The sequence below is a fragment of the Eutrema salsugineum genome, unplaced genomic scaffold (assembly GCF_000478725.1).
Source record: "Eutrema salsugineum unplaced genomic scaffold, Eutsalg1_0 scaffold_5, whole genome shotgun sequence".
NCBI lineage: Eukaryota > Viridiplantae > Streptophyta > Magnoliopsida > Brassicales > Brassicaceae > Eutrema > Eutrema salsugineum.
Genome location: NW_006256612.1, coordinates 8,859,856 through 8,879,472, shown reverse-complemented (window position 1 = coordinate 8,879,472; position 19,617 = coordinate 8,859,856). Strand labels below are relative to the sequence as shown.

At 36.9% G+C, this 19,617-nt stretch overlaps 4 protein-coding genes across 5 annotated transcripts; 2 read left to right on the top strand and 2 right to left on the bottom strand.

Annotated features, from left to right (window-relative positions):
* Window positions 1–2,418: 2,418 nt before the first annotated feature.
* On the bottom strand, window positions 2,419–6,828 carry LOC18992996 (3-oxoacyl-[acyl-carrier-protein] synthase II, chloroplastic). 2 transcript variants are annotated; one of them, XM_024152705.1, is made up of 14 exons: window positions 6,282–6,828; window positions 5,825–6,021; window positions 5,508–5,711; window positions 5,264–5,374; window positions 5,089–5,184; window positions 4,953–4,998; window positions 4,795–4,874; window positions 4,369–4,437; window positions 4,021–4,105; window positions 3,707–3,861; window positions 3,503–3,583; window positions 3,325–3,384; window positions 3,052–3,224; window positions 2,419–2,746 (listed from the first exon to the last, which is right to left on the bottom strand). In XM_024152705.1, the coding sequence occupies exons 1-13, from the start codon at window positions 6,562–6,564 to the stop codon at window positions 3,108–3,110; spliced, it is 1,584 nt and encodes a 527-aa protein (XP_024008473.1). In that variant the 5' UTR covers window positions 6,565–6,828; the 3' UTR covers window positions 2,419–2,746; window positions 3,052–3,107. The 2 variants fall into 2 exon arrangements, with proteins under 2 accessions (XP_024008473.1, XP_024008474.1); XM_024152706.1 differs by having other exon boundaries at window positions 3,057–3,224.
* A 2,335-nt stretch (window positions 6,829–9,163) lies between these two features.
* On the top strand, window positions 9,164–12,577 carry LOC18992995 (protein DA1). Its single transcript, XM_024153424.1, is given in 10 exon segments — window positions 9,164–9,732; window positions 10,036–10,265; window positions 10,355–10,445; window positions 10,557–10,816; window positions 10,905–10,982; window positions 11,067–11,150; window positions 11,274–11,393; window positions 11,479–11,691; window positions 11,792–12,032; window positions 12,125–12,577. Coding segments are annotated over 9 exon segments (1,590 nt in total). The 5' UTR covers window positions 9,164–9,732; window positions 10,036–10,085; the 3' UTR covers window positions 12,448–12,577.
* Window positions 12,578–12,901: 324 nt separating this feature from the next.
* Window positions 12,902–15,743, top strand: LOC18992994 (putative pentatricopeptide repeat-containing protein At1g19290). Its single transcript, XM_006416458.2, has one exon. The coding sequence runs from the start codon at window positions 13,034–13,036 to the stop codon at window positions 15,602–15,604; it is 2,571 nt and encodes an 856-aa protein (XP_006416521.1). The 5' UTR covers window positions 12,902–13,033; the 3' UTR covers window positions 15,605–15,743.
* A 1,711-nt stretch (window positions 15,744–17,454) lies between these two features.
* On the bottom strand, window positions 17,455–18,700 carry LOC18992993 (probable galacturonosyltransferase-like 1). Its single transcript, XM_006416457.2, has one exon. It carries the CDS (start codon window positions 18,587–18,589, stop codon window positions 17,531–17,533), a length of 1,059 nt encoding a protein of 352 aa, XP_006416520.1. The 5' UTR covers window positions 18,590–18,700; the 3' UTR covers window positions 17,455–17,530.
* Window positions 18,701–19,617: the final 917 nt, after the last annotated feature.

Below are 19,617 nucleotides of genomic sequence, written 5' to 3'. Positions count from 1 at the left end.
CGTAATAGGCAAAGCACACAAAACTATTTAGCTAAGTGACTAAGTCACAAGAATACTTCATTTAACTTGGAAGATGGTCAATTGTTCAGTGGATATATTTATAATTTGATTTCCCTAAACAAATTAAATTAGTCTCGAAATCTACAATTATTCACATTAATATTTTTTAATACAATCATTTGGTTGATTAACCGATCGAGTCAAGTTACCCAAGGCACTTGAAAAAAAAACAGAGAGTACTATCCAATAACGTTGAGCAAAAGGTACTTTATAGAATACTTATATGGTCATACAAATACGATATACTAGTAAATGGAAAAGAAGAGGAAGCAACAAGGAAAATGAGGAATTTTTGTTCAAAACAAAATGAAGATGAGTTTGAAGGATACTCAATTAGAGGAAAGAAGGTTAGGAATATGGTTCGAGAAAATTATAAGAGAGTTAATAGTGAATACAATGTGCCATTTTGATTGTTTGGTACAAATCAACTTTCTTACGATTGATATTTCGTAATCTTTTTTCTCGTCTTTGTGACTGCATATACCTTAGTTTTGTGGTCCTATGTTTTTCTCTTGTCCCTCCATACATTAATGGTGAGAAAAAGTAATAGCGATGTATATAAGGTATATATTTTTTTTTACGACTATATAAGCCATATATATAATTTGTTAATATTTTTTTCCCACCATTTATTACCTTTTCAGGGTTAAAGATTTTTAATTAGAAAATATGACAAAGTCAAGATAAGTTAAATATATATCCTGTTTAACGATTTTTTAGTTCTCATAATTTAACAAGTGGTATGAGTTTATTTTATCCTGTTTAATGATTTTTTAGTTCTCATAATTTAACAAATGGTATGAATTTATTTAGATTTTGAAATTTTTACGCGGGTGTCTCTGTCTACATGGGCATATTGGGTTGTTGATATATACATATAAACAATAGACGAGCGTACGTTGATAATATTATACATTTTTTATAAAGAAAATCGTTAATCTTTTTTTTTTTTAATTGTGTGTTGTTATTATAATCAAGTATCAACACTCAACAGTAAACACTTGAATACATAATAACTCTAATTTTTAAATACCTAAAATAAAAAAAAATTATAAACATTCACGATAAGCATCCAATGTGGTTTAAAAACTATATATAGAGTATACGAATTAAGATCATTGATAACCACTGTATTTCTATTTTCGATCGGATTAATAAATAAAAAGACCTTATCTAAAGTACTTGAATCTTGATAATGATACATGAGAGTCTATATTCAAGGTTATTTCTAAAGTTAGGTGTGTTGGGTAGGGACTTCGGATAAAAGCTATGTGCATAAAGTAGCATGCAGAGCATATACCAATATACCACCATACTCTCAACTTGAGTCTCAAGTGCCATCGAATTTCCCAGAGTGAAGTCTGCATCATCAAATAGATAAGTGAGGTAGAAGATAGAGTTATATCATCAGTAAGAAAAGATAGCCAAGACTACCTAAAAAGGGATAAATTTCCAAAATGTAAAGAAGTAGAATATATGGTAGCCATTAAAACTAAATATTGATGGAACAAATATAAGTCGAACATAATTGAATAAAATAAAGAAGATAAAAGAACAAATTCATCTCTTTAATTTCCTACTTTACATAGGAATATTTTTTTCTCAAATTGTTCATATTTTTTTTCATTTTTTCAATAAATGAGTTGGATTAATCTTTTTACATTTCAGTTTTGATGGAAAACAATTCAAAGAATGGTTAGTTCCACAAACTTATTATTTAATATATATAGTAAGAGTCTAGAAAATGCTTAACTTTCACCAACTTGTATTCCTCTAAAATATACAACAATTTTCACCCAAACATAGTTGACAAGTTACATATATAAAACTAAAAGATTGTATCCACAGAGATTGTATCCCAAATAAAACTAGTATTGTTCGATTAGGTTCGGTTAGGGCAAATTTCGGTTCGGTTAAAGGGTTGTTACTGTTACCGAAATAGATCGAAATTTGTTGTTAATCGGTTCTCTGACTTTGATGGAACCCAGCTAAAATAAATTAGAAACCCAGCTAACAAAACGCAAAACTCCTAATTCTTTAAACCTTCAATTAAAAAAAAAAAAGGTTTGGGCATATGCTACAGTGACAAAAGACAATGAAAAGTGAAAACAACGACGGCTCAACATGGAGGTGACACATGAAATCAGACGGTAAAAAAGGTCTAGACGGTGAAGACGATCGACGACTGAGAGGACATTTAAAGAGGAAGTCGAAGGACATTTAAATCGGCATAATGGTCCAAATAATAATGGGCCTAGAGAAGTTCGACATGTGGCCCATATCAAATATTCTCTGGGATCATCATACGAAAGTGGGTGGATTGCAACTTCATTGAACGATGATAAAAAGTTGAAGACAAAAACTAAAACCGAGGTGAGGTATTGGCTTAATTTGTTGAATGTTTGGTTACAGCTTTCTTAGAAAAAAAAAGGAAAAAAAAAGACGAGAAATGTAGCTCAAGATTTCAATATTAACAACCCAAAATGACGCATAATAGATATCATACATAAAGAACAGTCGATTGCTCATTACAAACCCAAACCCAGCACTTTCTTCTCCGGTCCCATACCATTCCTATTTTTTTTTTTTTGACTGTCTGAAGAAACTTTGCTTGAACTCTTTGTTGAAGTTAATCGCATCCTGAATCGTAACACGACCAAAAACATGGGAAGTTCTTGTACACACACTGCATCAAAACATGGCAGAAAACACTCAGTCATTTGCAATTACAAGTCAAGATATCGATGATGGTACAAAACAGCGTAAAAATCACCATTCCCAAGCTTTAGTTACCGGTCCCTATGATGGTTCAAGAAAAGTATGCTAGATTCAATTCTGGGTTGTCCAGCAAATAGTCAAGGAGTTATCTTATAAATATGTTAGCTAAGGAGCAAGCTGTACCACAAAATCTGAGGTTGCATCAACGATGGGCCAAGATATAGCATTCAAAAAGGAGACAAAATAAATGGAAGACTAGAAATTAAGATGTACCTTACAGCAAGTTACAAAGATGAAGTTGGAGTACACAGTTTTGGACTTTTCGCCTTTCATTTGTAAGGAGCGAAAATGATGCTAGAGTTCTGGCCACCAAACCCGAAAGAATTTGACAAGGCTGCTTTAATATCCAGTCTCTCTTTCTTAAGACCCACCAGCAGCTTTGTATTCTGATCCATTTCGTAATGAAGTTGTGTTTTATGTCAGAAACATTTATAGACTGTATGAAATGATTACTCAGCGATGTCAAACTAAAATTTATCAACATACCACGGCTTTGTCTGGATTCTCGAGGTTGATATTTGGATGAACCCATCCTGTCTTTATTGCCTGTAGGGTGACAAGGTCACATGACGTTAATGTTTTGTCACCTCAACTTGTTTATTAATCGATGGAAATTTGAATTTTCAGACTCTAGTTCCTCTCTTGTAGACTTAAAGTCATTGACCTGAACAGTTGCAACAGCCTCCACGGCCCCAGAAGCTCCCAGCAAGTGTCCAATCATAGATTTTGTCGAGTTTACCCTTAGCTGTCAGATTTTCAGAGAGCATGTCGAAAAATACAGACATCAGTTTATCTACAAGACAGGAAATGCGTCCAAATAATAAATTTCCTTGGAAATAAACAACTGGAACGAGAGAAACAAAGCTACCTCAGGATTTTGGCCAAAACAGTGAGCAAGAGCGTTGTATTCCTTAAGGTCTCCAGCTGGTGTAGAGGTAGCATGAGCATTTATGTAATTTATGTCTTCCTTAGAAATCCCGGCATTAGCTAACGCTTTCTCGATACAGAGAATAACACCAGCACCTGCGAATATTAACTATCTCCTTCAGTAATTAACTAAGGGGTTAAATGAATAAGAAACCACTGGAAAGTAAAGCACTGATATTCTCACGTGCAGATCCATAGATATTGCTATAAATTTATAGACAAGAAAAAAACAAGCAAAAGAAAAAAACAATTTACCATCAGGACGTGGTTCGGTTATATGGTATGCATCACATGTGAAACTACCACCAAGGAACTCTGCATAGATAGTTGCTCCTCTTTTCTTCAAAAGCAGAATTTAGCAATTAATATAAAAGCTTTAAAAAGATTTTCATTTGTGACAAGTAAGGAAAGAGCTGGACCATCAAACAATTATACAAAAGCCTTGAAGAACAGAGGTAACTTAAACTTTGAAAAAAAAAGAGGTGGCCAAAAAGCAATGGAGCAAAAACATAAAACACTTGAACAGCAAGATTCAGATCGGTAATCAGCAATGGTATAAAAGAGCTTCCGTTTCTGTATGCATATTTGAAATGAGTGACAAACCTTGGCATGCTCAAGTTCTTCTAAAAGCAGAACTCCAGCTCCCTCTCCCATAACGAAACCATCCCGATTCTGTCCAGCAAGTAAGACAGTGTTTAATAGATCTTTCAATATTATCCTACACGAGGGAGATGCAATGGATATTTATGCCTGCAAAAAATCATTATGATGCCAAGACAATCTTAACACCCATGTTTCCCAAAATGTTTTACAATGGGTATCATCAGGGGACCCTTTCATGTATATCCTTCCATCACATGCTTAAATCAGAAACGCCTTAGAGATCTCAGGGGAGTTCAAATGTGGTCAATGCCGAGGTCCCCATATTTTAAAATCCGTTTCAGTTATAAAGACTCAAAAGGAAAAATAAGAGAAGATTTGGACGACATGAAATAAAATGAAAACAGTACGGAAATGGTGGAAAATTACACTATCCCAAGGACGAGAAGCTTTGGTGGGATCGTCATTCTTTTCTGAAAGAGCCCGGCAAGCAACAAAACCTCCCAACCCTGCATTGGTACACATTAGATAAGATTTGTCTGGCACAAAGTTTGTGAACAAAGGGATTGCATGTAATCAGTACGCACCTATTGGAATGATGACTGAATCAGAGCCACCGCAGAGCATAACATCCTATAAGGAGAAGATACCCAAATGTCAAACAAAAGTAGAGTTAAGCAAAGTCTACCATATAAATTTTCCCCGTGGATCGAGGATACTTACAGCTTCACCTCTAATAATGTGGTTTGCCGCATTCAGAATACAGAAGTTGCCAGTGGCACATGCAGTTGAAATAGAGTAGTTTGGACCCATCCATCCCTAATGTATCATAAGAAAGAAAGGTCAAAACTTTGGTGGGCCATTGGTATTACGACATAATATCCAAAACTGATCAGACCAGATCCAAGGCAAGCATAGCGGAACCCATGTTTGTCGTCGCAAAAGGTACACAAAAAGGATTCATCTTCTTGTAAGAGATTTTCAAAGCTTCAAGCGCATCGTAAAAGACCTGTATCCACATATACAGATGATCAAAATAGAAGAACAGTCACCAATCAACAGAGATTCCGAACAACAACCATCTGTTTAAAATATTTTCAATATTTTCTTTATGTTCAAAAAAAAAGAAAATAAGAAGGTACCTTCATGCCTCCCATTGCTGAGCCAATCAAAACTCCACATCTTGATTTGTCTAACTCTGCCATCACATCCTCAGTTACCCCACCATCAACCAACGCCTTCTTGCCAGCAGTTAAAAGATAGAGCATGAATTTGTCCATCCTTTTCGAAAGTTTTGGAGCAACCAATCCTTCGGTAGAATAGGATTTAATCTCTCCAGCGATTCTCTTGGTAAAGGCAACACAAGAGGAATACACAATCAAAAAACAGCCTAGGAGAGAAAAGAAAAAAACTCCAGAGACTAAAGCTTGTAAGAGCTACTGATATAAATAACGCTTACTGTAGGAAATGCAGAACAGTCAAAATTCTCAATTTGGCTTATACCACTGATGCCTTGTAGCAGATTCTCATAAAAGGAATGTGGATCATGACCTAATGGTGTTTCAACTCCCATGCCTGTCACAACTACCCGGCGTGGCTCCGTCGGAAGTTTCTTGTTAACTATTGCTTCCTTCTCCATCTCTAAAGAGACTTGCCCTGAAAAAGCAGCCAAAATAAAAAACACTAAATTAGCTTAGCTTAAACTATATCTCAGTGGCATTGTAACAAGCAAAGTACTGGCAAGATCAACACTATCCACATGTAAAATTACTTCAAAGTCAAAGTAGAATCGAAGAAACTCCATATTATCAAACGACGAACACACTAAGCTCGTCGACTTGCAGAGATTGCCAAGAAATTAGGAATAATTAAAACCCAGATTGGAACCAATGAAAAATTAGATTGAATTGCTGTACCAGAGGTAGATGCTCGATTCAATCTCCTCTGCTTTCGATTCAAGTAAGTGTTATTCGATTCGAACAGGGAAGACAATGCATTGTTGTTAGGAGAACTGACAAGAGCTTGAACGCCGGAGGATCCATGGGCGGAGCAATTCTTAAGCAGTCTCCTCCGGCGAGCCGAGTGGCTGCTACTCCTACAGACGGATTGAGCCTCTCGCTCTCCGCCGCTGTGCATGCAAGCCGCCGCTAGCCAATCGCATAAAGGAGATGCGTGACATGAAGACGCACCCACCACCATAGCCAGCGAGCGATTTAGAGAGAATGGTGAAAATCGATTGAAGGGATTAAAAAAAAAACGAGAAATGTGTGAGGTAAGGGTGTGAGAATCTAGCAGAAAAAGATGGATTCTGGAGTGATGATTCTCGGATCTCTCTCTCTCTCTCTCTCTCTCGCACACACACACTCACTTCCTGGAGACGTGTGTGAGTGTTTGGATGCGTGAATCCGTGCGTGGAAACGCCAAGTCGTTTCTGTGAACAACTGCGCAAAGCAAAGCGAGAGAGTGAGTGAGAGAGAAAAATAAACTAATACCAAGCTAGATTTATATAATAAGATCCCCAAAATATTAACGACCAGAATCATTTATTTCAATTTCTTTGGAAAATCTGGCTTTTAGTATTTTTATTTATTTTATCCACACAACGTCAATAAATAAATTAATTATTATTACTTTTTGTATACTCAAAATTTGCAAAACTGAGTAGTAACAACATTTGTATTTTTGAGTTTTTTTTTAGAATACATCATGTTATTTTGGATGTGAAATCTATATTTTCCTAAATATTATAAGTTAGTGTGTCGTTTAAATATCTTAATACAATACTACATCTGTATAAAAAAGATATATAATTTGATCCGATTTTGTGTAAAATAAACCACCTCGGTTTAATCGAAGGAAGAGACAGTAAAGTCAATAATTTATTTAATAAAATACAATAAAGTCTTTAACCAACGATAAGAGAGAGACATTTACGTCAATTCTTTATTCAGTCAACTGTTGTCCAGTGATAGGGCAAGCGAGTGATTTTATTCTTTGTTCATACAGTTCTAAAAGAATTCTTATAAGTAAAAATAATACTATAAACAAGTGAAATAGAGAACTACTAAAGTTAGCTTGTCGGATCTAATAGTGAGATAGTGGTTTAGTATGCATTCATTTTAAATTGTTTGTTCATAACACTTATTTGAATAAAATTATTGTCAAGCTATTCAGCTGCGTTAGCTATATTCTACTATATTATCTGTTACCATTTGGCAGACTTAAATATTATGAATGTGCCGACAAAAATATATGTATATTATGGCGATGTAGACTCTTGGTTAAAATCTTTTAACAAAACAATAAAAACCTCTTGGTGATTCTAACAGATGCAATGTAAATATACAAAAATCAAGAAAACGAAGGAGGAAAAAGCATCAACCGGATTAGGCGCGTATGTATGGGCCAATAAAGCCCTAACTGGGAGGCTCTAAAAGCCCATTAAAAGCAAACTGTTTCGGTATATTATGTTCACCATAACTTCAGTCTTCCGCGAATGTTTTTTTCCGGCATCAGTCTCCCGCGAAAAGAATAACCGGGATGTTACGTATCTAATTATCGAGTAAATCTCATAGGACACGTATTCTTTTTATATATAGTAAACGGATTTCTCGATTAAACATATTGTTTCTTGCATTTGCATTGACACGTAGACGTAGTTTATACATTCATGTAATCTACGTAGCGGCTTTTGACGTGTGTGTATAGACCAAGCTAAATGCAAATATGCAATACAGCAATATGGACATGATTGAACTTTACTTTTTAAAGAAATTAAAATTTTCCTTTTCCCATTTTTTTTTGGTACCTCAATAATCTTCCTTTCTAGTTAAAGTTTCCTTTTTATAATAGAAAATTCTTATATTTGGTTTGCCTTTAAAAGAAAAGAACCACGCCTCACCAACTTTTTTTTCCTTTTGTTCTTACTTTTTCACATATCTCATAGCTAGTAAGTAGTAACAACATCATTCATTCATTATATGTAAATAGTTTGTTTTCCTTTTATTTCTTTCTGCGATTATTTGGCAATCGGTAAAATTACCACTCAAGCTGAAACATCCAAATCTAAGAAACAAAAAAGTTGAATTTTTTAATATTTTCTTGTGATTAAAACTGGAGCTATGTAAGATTTTGTTTCATTGGTTTTTTTACCTGGTTCATTAGTTCAACTTCAGATCAATAATTCTAAATAAGATATCGGTAGAAACTTAAAAACCAATCAACCAAACGTCAAATGATTTTTATGATTAAGCGGGCAATTATTATTATCCCTAGGCGTTCATTTAACATATTTATACATAATATTAAAGATTACATGAAAAATATTAAAATAGTTATTTTTAAAAAAGTTAAAACCCTAAACTAATGTTATGTGGAAGTCGATAGGTCTAAATGTCTAATGGTCAAGAGTTCAGACTTCAGAGGTATAAGAAAATATAGTTTTTAATTTTATAGATTCATAATTGATTAAATAATCAAATTTTGTCGAAACTTTCGAAGTGATATAGGTAAAACTTGTCGTTCATGTTCTTGAATGTTGCAGCTGGTTATTATAAGTGTAGTATAGTTTATTGTATTGTAGAAAGAAATAGTAAAGCAATTACAATTGTTTGATGATGATGTAATCGTAAGAACTAGATTAGCGGTATAAGCGTTAGACGGCAGCTGAACATAACGATTTTTAGAAGAATGGTTTATGCCAATATTAAATATTAAAACGTATAGATATTTGCATAAAAACAATTTTTATGTAAACAAGAATTGACTTTTAAATTGCGTATTGTTTCTCTGTCCATCTCCAAGTCCGAGCGTCGGAAACGTTTTTCGTGGAAGGAGAAGAGCTCAACGACGACCATATTTCCGACGCGGAGACTTTTTAATTTATTTTTTTCCTCAGTAATCTCATAACCAAAATTCTCGATAGACGATCTCTTCTTCTTCTTCTTCTTATTTTCTCGTGATACTCATCAAGTGTTTTTTTTTTCTTTTTCGCGTTCACCAAATTTTGACTTTGAATTTGCGTAGTATTCAAGCACATTCTGGGTTTATTCGTTTTAGCAAGACATTGATTTTGTCAAAGTTACGTTTTTTTTTTCTATAAAAGAATAAAAATTTCTTTTTTTTCTTCTTCCCTTTCTCTTTACTCTTTTTCTACCCCATGTTGTAGATTCTTAGATTCTCCCCCAAAATTTGAAGAAAGGAGAAACTAAAGGGTCTTTTTGAGATTCCTTTTTAGCTGCAGTTTCGTGATTAGATCGTTTCTTGTATCCACAAAAAGCGGAGAGAAATCGTGTTTTGGATTTTTGGTTTTTCTTCAAATATTGGGATCTTATCTGATCCCAGGATTTCGCCTAAAAACTTCTCGAGGTAAGACGTGATTGTCTTGACGAATCTACAGCTTCGTTTGGTAGCTGAAATCACTTGATAACTCCATGCTGAATTGGTTTCTGATTTATTTCAAATTCATGGGCAACAACATAGCCATGGAGTTTCCGTGGACTCGTTTGCCCAATTGGTTGCTGGTTTAGGGTTTAATCATTGTTGGTAGATTCAAAATGCGGTTATTTTGTGGCTAATGATGTTTGGAAGTGAACTAGTGAAACAACTTCGTTCTGGGTTTTGGTCTGAATTAAAGGTTTTTGCTGAATCAGAGATTCGACGATTGTGCAGGTAAAAGAATTTAGCTGCATTGGCTATGAACAGATAGTTATTTAGGCACTATGGGTTGGTTTAACAAGATCTTCAAAGGCTCTAACCAAAGGTTCCGGGTCGGGGAAGGGCAACATCACAATGGCTGTTACGAGAATTATCCGAATGCACATTCTTCACATGATGAGCCTAGTGTAGATACAGATGCTGATCCTGATGATCCTCATACACAGGAAACATCTACCTCTGAGGTTAGTTTGACGCAGATAGCTACTGTTTTCTCATTATTGTTAACTTTGTTTTAAACTTCTCAACTTCTGTTGTTGTTTTCCTTTAATAGGATACGTCGAATTACCAGGAGAACGAAGAGATAGACCGTGCAATTGCATTGTCTCTTTTAGAAGAGAACCAAGGACAGACAAATACAGGAGGTGAGTCCATTTTCCGGATTGTTTATTGCCAAACAGAAATATGAAGAGATAGTTTTGTGATCAAACTCGGTTTGCTACATTTAAAAAGAGAAAACAAAAAAATGAACACAGGGAAACACGTAATGGTGGATGAAGATGAGCAACTTGCTAGAGCCATACAAGAAAGTATGGTAGTTGGGAATTCACCGCGTAACAAAAATGGAAGTACATATGACCATGGGAATGCATACGGGACTGCAGATTTATTCGGGAATGGTCATATGCATGGAGGAGGAAATGTATTTGCAAATGGAGACATATATTACCCAAGACCTATTCCTTTTTCAGTGGACTACAGGTACTTAGATAGCCAATCATATATAGCCGGTCAAGCACACATGCATTAATAATAAGAATAAACGAAGAAGCTTTTAAAAAGATATCCTAATCTAAAAACCTAAATGTTAATCGATCGATGAGAGTTTCTTTTGAGAATCCTGAACTCAACAAGGATGCTTTCGATGTTATGGCTGCAGTCACCCGATTTCTGAGTACGAGGTGAAACTAAGCTCTTCCAAATTCTTAATTTTTTTTTTTGGTTCTACCTAACCTTTATAATTTATAACATGTTTTTTCTTATAGTTTTCAACATCTGGGAACTACCCTTTTCACAAGGCTTGTTACAAGGAGAGATATCATCCAAAATGTGATGTCTGCAGCCTCTTTGTATGTAAATCTGTAGCCTTTTCCATAGTTAATTAAAGCCTCTATATATATGCGTTGTTTTGTTTGGATCTTGCACTTATCTTCTGTTGCTTTCTTTTCTCCATATGTAAATTTTTTGGACAGATTCCAACAAATCCTGCTGGTCTTATTGAATATAGGGCACATCCTTTTTGGGTCCAGAAGTATTGCCCTTCTCACGAACACGATGGTACCCCAAGATGTTGCAGTTGCGAAAGAATGGAGGTGAATACTCCCCAAACATGCATATATTCAAAAGTCAAAAACATTTTTTTGGGAGGAAGTTGACAGCTTTTTCTTTATTTTGCAGCCACGGAATACGGGATATGTTGAGCTAAATGATGGGCGTAAACTTTGCCTCGAGTGTCTGGACTCAGCGGTCATGGACACTAGTCAATGCGAACCTCTGCACTTGCAGATAGAAGAATTCTATGAAGGACTTAACATGAAGGTCGAGCAGGAAGTTCCACTGCTCTTGGTTGAGAGGCAAGCACTTAACGAAGCCAGAGAAGGTGAAAAGAATGTGAGTAAAAAAGAACAAAACTATACTTAGTAATTACTTGATTATATATCTCATTTTGGTTTTCCAAAGTGTTTGAGCTTTTCAATTTTATGCTTCTTAGGGTCACTATCACATGCCAGAGACAAGAGGACTCTGCCTTTCAGAAGAACAAACTGTTAGTACTGTAAGAAAGCGATCAAAGCATGGCACAGGAAATTGGGGTGGGAATATGATTACAGAGCCGTACAAGTTAACTCGTCAATGCGAGGTTACTGCCATTCTCATCTTATTTGGGCTCCCTAGGCTACTCACTGGTTCGATTCTAGCTCATGAGATGATGCACGCGTGGATGCGGCTCAAAGGTGAGTTTCTTGCTCCTCCCCAATACTTATTTGACTGATTCTTCGCTTGTTTCACATTGTGGAATTGCTAATACATTGTGGTCTTTTAAAAGGATTCCGGACACTGAGCCAAGACGTTGAAGAGGGAATATGTCAAGTGATGGCTCATAAGTGGTTAGAAGCCGAGTTAGCTGCTGGTTCAAAAAACAGCAATGCTGCTTCGTCATCATCTTCTTCTACTTCTTCTAGAGGAGTGAAGAAGGGACCACGATCGCAGTACGAGAGGAAGCTTGGTGAGTTCTTCAAGCACCAGATCGAGTCTGATGCTTCTCCGGTTTATGGAGACGGGTTCAGGGCCGGGCGGTTAGCAGTTAACAAATATGGTTTGCGAAAAACACTTGAGCATATACAAATGACCGGGAGATTCCCGTATTAAGAACCCACATGGACAAGGTCTTTCCCTTTTGATTGGGTTTTTTATTTATAGGATACTTGGTAGATTGTTATTAATATATGCTCTATTCTTTTGGTGAAATATGAAATTTCTCGACCATATTCTTATGTGACTGAATCATAGTGTAATCATTTTGATGATTCTTTTGTATTTCTGTGTTAGTCCTTTAGAAGGATTAGATTCAGAGATATCTTTGTAAATGTTCTCAAATTCTAAACCAAAAGTGTTCATGTAGAATCCCATCGGTTTTATAACTTACAACTAAATATAAACCGAGGCCGAGCTGAACTATAATCGAATTTAACCAATTTCTAACAAAGTCGAATCAAAATTAATCAAAACAGACCGAACCAAATAAACCGAATACCCGAGTACCAATTTTAAGGTTTCTCCTTTGCACACACACACAGTCTCTCTCTCTCTTCGTCGCCGACGAAGTCGTCGTCAAGCGTCGCCGAACAGGTACCCTATTTGGCTAAAACCTTAAGACACATACAAAGAACGTCACTTTAAGGTCCGAAGTTTAATGGGCTACTATGATTAATTCACCGACAACGATATTCTCCTGATGCTCCGGCTGTCTCCGGCACGCGTTGTTGCCTTTCAGTTGCGTTCGCTTCTCCACACTCGTAGATTCTCCGAAGCCTCTAGAACCTTACGCCGCGAGCTTCGGGTAGGACACGGACGGATTCGACCCGAGTTACTCGAGCGGGTCTCGCGTTTGCTCGTGCTCAGAAGGTACGATGCTTTACATGATCTCTCTATCGATTTCTCGGATAAACTTCTCAACTCCCTCCTCCGCAATTTGAGGCTTAACCCAGAGGCATGTCTCGAGATTTTCAATTTGGCTTCAAAACAGCAAAAGTTCCGGCCTGATTACACGGCTTATTGTAAAATGGTTCACATCTTGTCCAGAGCTAGAATGTACGATAAGACAAGGACGTATTTATGTGAACTGGTTGCTCTTAATCACTCGGGCTTCGTTGTCTGGGACGAGCTCGTTCGGGTTTTCAAGAAGTTTTCATTCTCTCCTACAGTCTTTGACATGATACTGAAAGTTTATGCAGAGAATGGTATGATCAAGAACGCTTTACATGTTTTTGACAACATGGGAAGCTGTGGAAGAATCCCGAGCTTGCTGTCTTGTAATAGCCTGTTGAGCAATTTGGTCAAGAAAGGTGAAAACTTTGTTGCTTTACATGTTTATGATCAGATGATTACTTTTGGGGTTTCTCCAGATGTGTTTACCTGCAGTATTGTTGTCAATGCTAACTGTAGAAATGGAGAAGTGGATAAAGCCATGGAATTTGCAAAAGAAATGGAGGTTTCATCCGGTTTGGAGCTGAATGTGGTAGTTTACAATAGTCTGATCAACGGGTATGCCATGGTCGGAGATGTCGAGGGAGTGACAAGAGTATTGCAGTTGATGTCTAAAGGAGGGATTTCTAAGAACATTGTTACGTATACTTCGTGGATCAAGGGTTACTGTAAAAAGGGTTTGATGGAAGAAGCAGAACATGTGTTTAAATCGGTAAAGGAAAAGGAACTTGTTGCAGATCAGCACATGTACGGTGTGTTGATAGACGGATATTGTCGCAGTGGTAGAATCCGTGATGCGGTTAGGGTTCATGATGATATGATGGGGAAGGGAGTGAGAACAAATACAACCATTTGTAACTCATTGATCAATGGGTATTGCAAATCTGGTCAATTAGTCAAAGCAGAACAAATATTTACGCGGATGAGCGATTGGAGCTTGAAACCGGATCATCATACTTATAATACCCTTGTGGACGGGTACTGCAGGGCTGGTCGTATTGACGAGGCATTAAAGCTTTGTGATCAAATGTGTGCAAAAGAGGAAGTTGTACCAACAATCATGACTTACAATATTCTTCTAAAAGGTTTTACTCGGGTCGGTGCTTTTCATGATGTAGTGAGCCTTTGGAAGACGATGCTAAAAAGAGGTGTTACGGCCAATGAGATTAGCTGTAGCACTCTACTCGAAGCATTGTTCAAGCTTGGCGATATTGTTGAAGCTATGAAGCTCTGGGAGAATGTCTTAGCAAGAGGTCTTTTGACAGATACAATAACCTTAAACGTAATGATCAGTGGTCTATGTAAAATGGAGAGGGTCAATGATGCCAAAGAGATTCTAGATAATGTGCAACGATTCAGATGCAAGCCAGATGTGCAAACATATCAAGCGTTGAGCCACGGTTATTATAAAGTCGGAAACTTGAAAGAAGCTTTTGGGGTTAAAGATTCTATGGAGAGGAAAGGTATTTTCCCCACCATAGAAATGTATAACACTCTGATATCTGGTGCTTTCAAGTGTAGACACTTGAATAAAGTAGCGGATCTTGTAATCGAGCTACGCGCAAGAGGATTAACTCCTACTGTTGCTACATATGGAGCACTTATCACAGGGTGGTGCAATATTGGAATGATGGATAAAGCCTATGCTACATGTTTCGAGATGATAGAGAAAGGGATTACCGTAAATGTGAATATCTGCAGCAAGATTGCAATCAGTTTGTTTCGGCTTGACAAGATCGACGAGGCTTGTTTGTTACTGCAGAAGATTGTGGATTTTGATCTTCTTCTTCCCGGTTATCAGAGCTTTAAAGAGTTTCTTAAGCCTGGTGCTACTACGTGTCCTGAAACACAAAGAATCGCTGATTCCCTTGAGAATAGCACTCCTAATAAACTCATAGTTCCCAACAACATTGTCTACAATGTAGCTCTCGCAGGTCTCTGTAAAGCTGGGAAACTCAAGGATGCTCGAAAACTCTTCTCGGACTTACTATCACGTGAGGCGTTTATCCCAGACGAATACACATACACAATCTTAATCCATGGATGTGCTATCGATGGTGACATAGATGAAGCGTTTAAACTCAGGGATGAGATGTCTGTAAAAGGTATTAGTCCTAACATTGTTACATACAATGCTTTGATAAAAGGCTTGTGCAAATCAGGGAATCTAGATCGCGCTCAGAGGCTTTTACGTAAGCTTCCACAGAAGGGCATAACTCCTAATGCCATTACCTATAACACAGTGATTGAGGGACTGATGAAATGTGGTCATGTGGCTGAAGCTTTGCGGTTTAAAGACAAAATGATTTTGATTAGATAAGCTGATCGACTGATCAAACTAGTAAGCTAGCTATCTATGTCATAGTTGTTCCTTCCGGGACAGATTAGACTTTTTCATCATATACGATTGTAATGTTATTGTAATAGTTGTGATTGATTGATAATTAAGTTGCTTCAGATCAACTCAAGCTACTGTGATTAAATTGACGAGCCACCTCTCTTGCCGTTTTTAGAATGTGAACAACCAAACCTACCCTTGATTTGTGTTTGTTATCTGCTGGGCCGGAGAGCTTACTCCGGTTTGGTTTGGTTTGGTTCGATTTTGAATCGATTTGTTTGAGACATTGTGGGTCCACAGCCAATGCCATTGTCACGTGTTGCTTCAGAAAGCTCAGAAACTACTCAACTTGAAGACTATAGTGGGTGAGATAAAAAAACATATAAAACTAAAAGTATTTTCGCTCAAATCAAGTTTTGCCAAAAAAAAAAAAAAGCAACTTAACATAAATTTTATATTATTTTGGGTTTATTTTCATAACTTTTTGTACCACTAAATATGTTCAATGCCAAATAGATTTCCATTAAAGTTACATTTGATTTCAAATATCTTTATAATTTGCATCCTATAGGAATTGGAGGGTAAACAAAAATTTTGAAAATGTTACGATGGAGTGAAATGCACAGTAACATTTGTTCTGAAGAAAGAAAAAGATGACACAAAAATGATGAAAAAAGGCTCAAAGGTCAAACTGTACATTAATGAATGATGGGACTTTGCTCGTGCTTTTTCGCTCGCATCACCGACACTCTTGTCTCCAATTATTTCTTAAAACTTAACCGAATAATTAGATTTATTTTAATTTCCTGAATCATTTTATTGATAAATCAACATTATAAGTCTCTCGTTAATTCATTTAAATGAGCACGTTCCGGTGACTGATTTGTTTGTTTTGGTAAGTTAGTTTATTGCTATGTCTGCAAGAAACTATTGTCTCAAAATGTTACGAACTACTTGTATTAATCTATTTTATTCAAGAGCATTTCTATTCTCAAGATACATAAGTTATGATGATATGCTAGTATCCACTATCCACCCATAAGAATGAAAATCACATGGAAATATACGTGGAAAGGAGCTTTTACTATGTTTTTTTATGACTTAGTTTTTTTTCGGGGCTAATTTGGTGCTTAGATTTGGTATTTTCATAAGAAAAAATGGAATAGCAAAAAAAACTTAAGGCACGTGCTTTTGTTCTAAAGACGGATAATACAACTTCGAAAATGGGGCATCACATGTGCTCCTCAACCTACGAACCATCTACACATAGAATCTGTCCATCGGATATCATGTACCTTCTTCATTAACACTACTTTAAATTCTTATGGTTATGAAGAAAGAAAAAAATTGATTTCATAAACTATAATTGCTTCATATTCCCCATGTGCAAAGGCAAATTTGGCCATCTACGGCTAATAAACACTCAACAATTCAATCATGTCCTTTTTATTATTCACTTCTATACTTTGAACAAGAATGTGAAGATAACAATGGACAAAAAAAGTAAAATATTTTTCTTTTTATCAACAATGTCAATATACAACTTGAACCTAAGTTATCACATCTCCACGGGAATAATTCGAATCATTAACCTACTTGTTTTATATGTAGTGTATATATAAACACAAATGTTACCAAAATGATTTATCTAAATGTTTCATTCTTCCATTTACTCCAAAAATTGCAAACGCCAACGCAACATTTTGCCGCCTCTAAACTCGCGCAATTATTCACTTTTATATACTCCGAACAAAACCGATGAAAACAACAACGAGCAAAAGCAAAATGTTTTTTTTTGTTTGTCACAATTTATGATGAATCAATGTACATTAAAAACAAAAAATCACCTGTATATATATTCATATATGTGTATTTATGTACCGGTACATGATAAGTAAACCGAAGTGGTCAAGAATCCAAAGCGAAGGGTGTTTGAAGAAGATCGTAGGGAGACCAAAGCGCGTCTAACGGACAAGGCCGACCAGCGTCGAGCCTAGCCCATGGCTTACCTTTCCCACTCCAATGCAACAGACTCACCGGACCAGGATGCAGATCTCGGCACAGTCCCCTGAAATTATCTCCTCCCAAACCGTGCTGGTTCCACCGATGATTAACCGGTTTAATCAAACCGCCAAAAACCAGCAAAAACGGCGGAAGCGAACCGAGCTCGTAAATCCTCATCCGCTTTTGCATCGCCATCCACTCCTCGATGCGTGCGGTGTAAGCACCTTCGCGCCACCGCGAGAGATCGATCACCATCACGCCGGTGTTGAAGTAGCAAGCTTTCCGATCGGCGAAGGTTAAGGAGAGAGTCGGATTCGACCAGAAGGCCGATGTGAAGTAGGAGGTGAAATTGGCGTTGCAGTATTCCGGCGCGGCGAGGACTGAATCGCGTCCGAGATCAGTGGCGGCGAGTTTAGCGATGTCGTCGACGAGGATTAGATCGGAGTCTAGGTACACGACGCGGCGGACGCACGGCGGGAGGAGGTCGGCGAGGTAGCTCCGGGCGTAGTTCAAGGGGCAGTCTAAGGCGGAGCGGATGGAGGAGGAGATTAGGCGGGAGACGGAGGAGACGTTGAAGACGTAGACGGTGAAATCGAGGTAAGGAAACGAGCCGGAGATGGTGGCGCGTAGAGACGACGCGTCGGCGGAAGCGGAGGCGACGAAGTGGAAAACGATGTTTTCCGGGCAAGAGGAGTGTTGGAGGACGGAGAGAACGGCGGCGATTGAGCCGCGAATGTAGGCGGCGTCGAGTGTCATCGCCACGTGGACAGCTCGACGGGAGCAGAAGATTGGCTTCGCCACCACGTCATCATCGTCATCTCCGGGATCGTCGATTATGGGGCAATCAGCGGAATTGTAAAACTGTGGGGCTTCTTTGAATTTTTGAACAATTGGAGAGGCGGAAATGGGATTAGGAAGAATGGAGAGAAGCGAGAGGAGAATGAGAAGAAGATGTTGGGACATGTTTTCTCAGACTCTCTGGTTGTATTGTAGTGTAAGGTTTTCTCTCAACTGAGAAAGAGCTGTCTCTGAGACTTTTTATCATGTGAGTATGTGTGTGCAAGACAGAGAGAGAGAGAGAGAGAGATTAAAGGGTTTTGCTTAGATTTTGGGTTTCTCTCTTAAATTTATATATTGATTAGATTCCAAGCCCTTTTCACCATTTTTTCTTATTATTTATTTATTTTCCATGAACATGATTGGTTGATATATAGCTAGCTCCTGAAACCCAAATACTATTGTGTCTGAAAATAATAATGGTCAAATACCATTTACTGGTTTATGGATTTTTAGACTTCTTACGCTGACAAAAAAAAAAAAGACTTCTTACATGTTTTTTAAATATTGACTGAAGAACTGTGGCAATTTATTACTTCCACATGTTAACCGTAAATCATTGTAGATCCACATTATAGGCTATAATGCATATTAATTGGTGACTAAGTTATTTATTGGTGAGATTTGAGTTTTTGTGATTTTCGTTTATTTTGTTCTTACAAGATACAAACAAATAAAAAGACATGGAAGTTGATATATGACACTGATAAGTACTAATCAAAATCAAATTCATACACGTAATATACTACTAATACATTTGTCTGTGCATGCAGAAACAAATAGTTTTTCGAATTCGAATTTTTCAGATAATTATATCTGGACGATCATATAAAATTATGTGGCTGGTACTAGATAGAACGACTCACAAGTGCACAAGAATAGGGGGAAGATAGAAACGTGAAATGAATGTTTTGAGAATAATTTAACATCCTGAACAAAAAAAAATGAAAAAAATATTATATAGTACTACGTGACTTGGTCAATAATTCTTATGGTTGAGATGTTAGATTTAGCTTCAAACTTTACAGTAAATTTATCCATTTTTGTTATAAATTTTGTTAGTCTTTCTTTAAGGCTTCTATTATGGTCCTTTGTCACTTTCCATGACTACAAAATTTGTAGGTGAAATGTATATATATATATATATATATATC

What these genes read in the sequence shown, in the direction of transcription:
- LOC18992996 (XM_024152705.1), bottom strand. Translation starts at nt 6,564, where the DNA reads ATGGTGGTGGGTGCGTCTTCATGTCACGCATCTCCTTTATGCGATTGG. An exon ending in GAATCGAGCATCTACCTCTG is followed by an intron (nt 6,022 to 6,281) that starts GTACAGCAATTC and finishes CTGCTTTTTCAG; the next exon opens with GGCAAGTCTCTTTAGAGATG. An exon ending in ACTGTTCTGCATTTCCTACA is followed by an intron (nt 5,712 to 5,824) that starts GTAAGCGTTATT and finishes GCCTTTACCAAG; the next exon opens with AGAATCGCTGGAGAGATTAA.
- LOC18992993 (XM_006416457.2), bottom strand. Translation starts at nt 18,589, where the DNA reads ATGTCCCAACATCTTCTTCTCATTCTCCTCTCGCTTCTCTCCATTCTT.
- LOC18992994 (XM_006416458.2), top strand. Translation starts at nt 13,034, where the DNA reads ATGCTCCGGCTGTCTCCGGCACGCGTTGTTGCCTTTCAGTTGCGTTCG.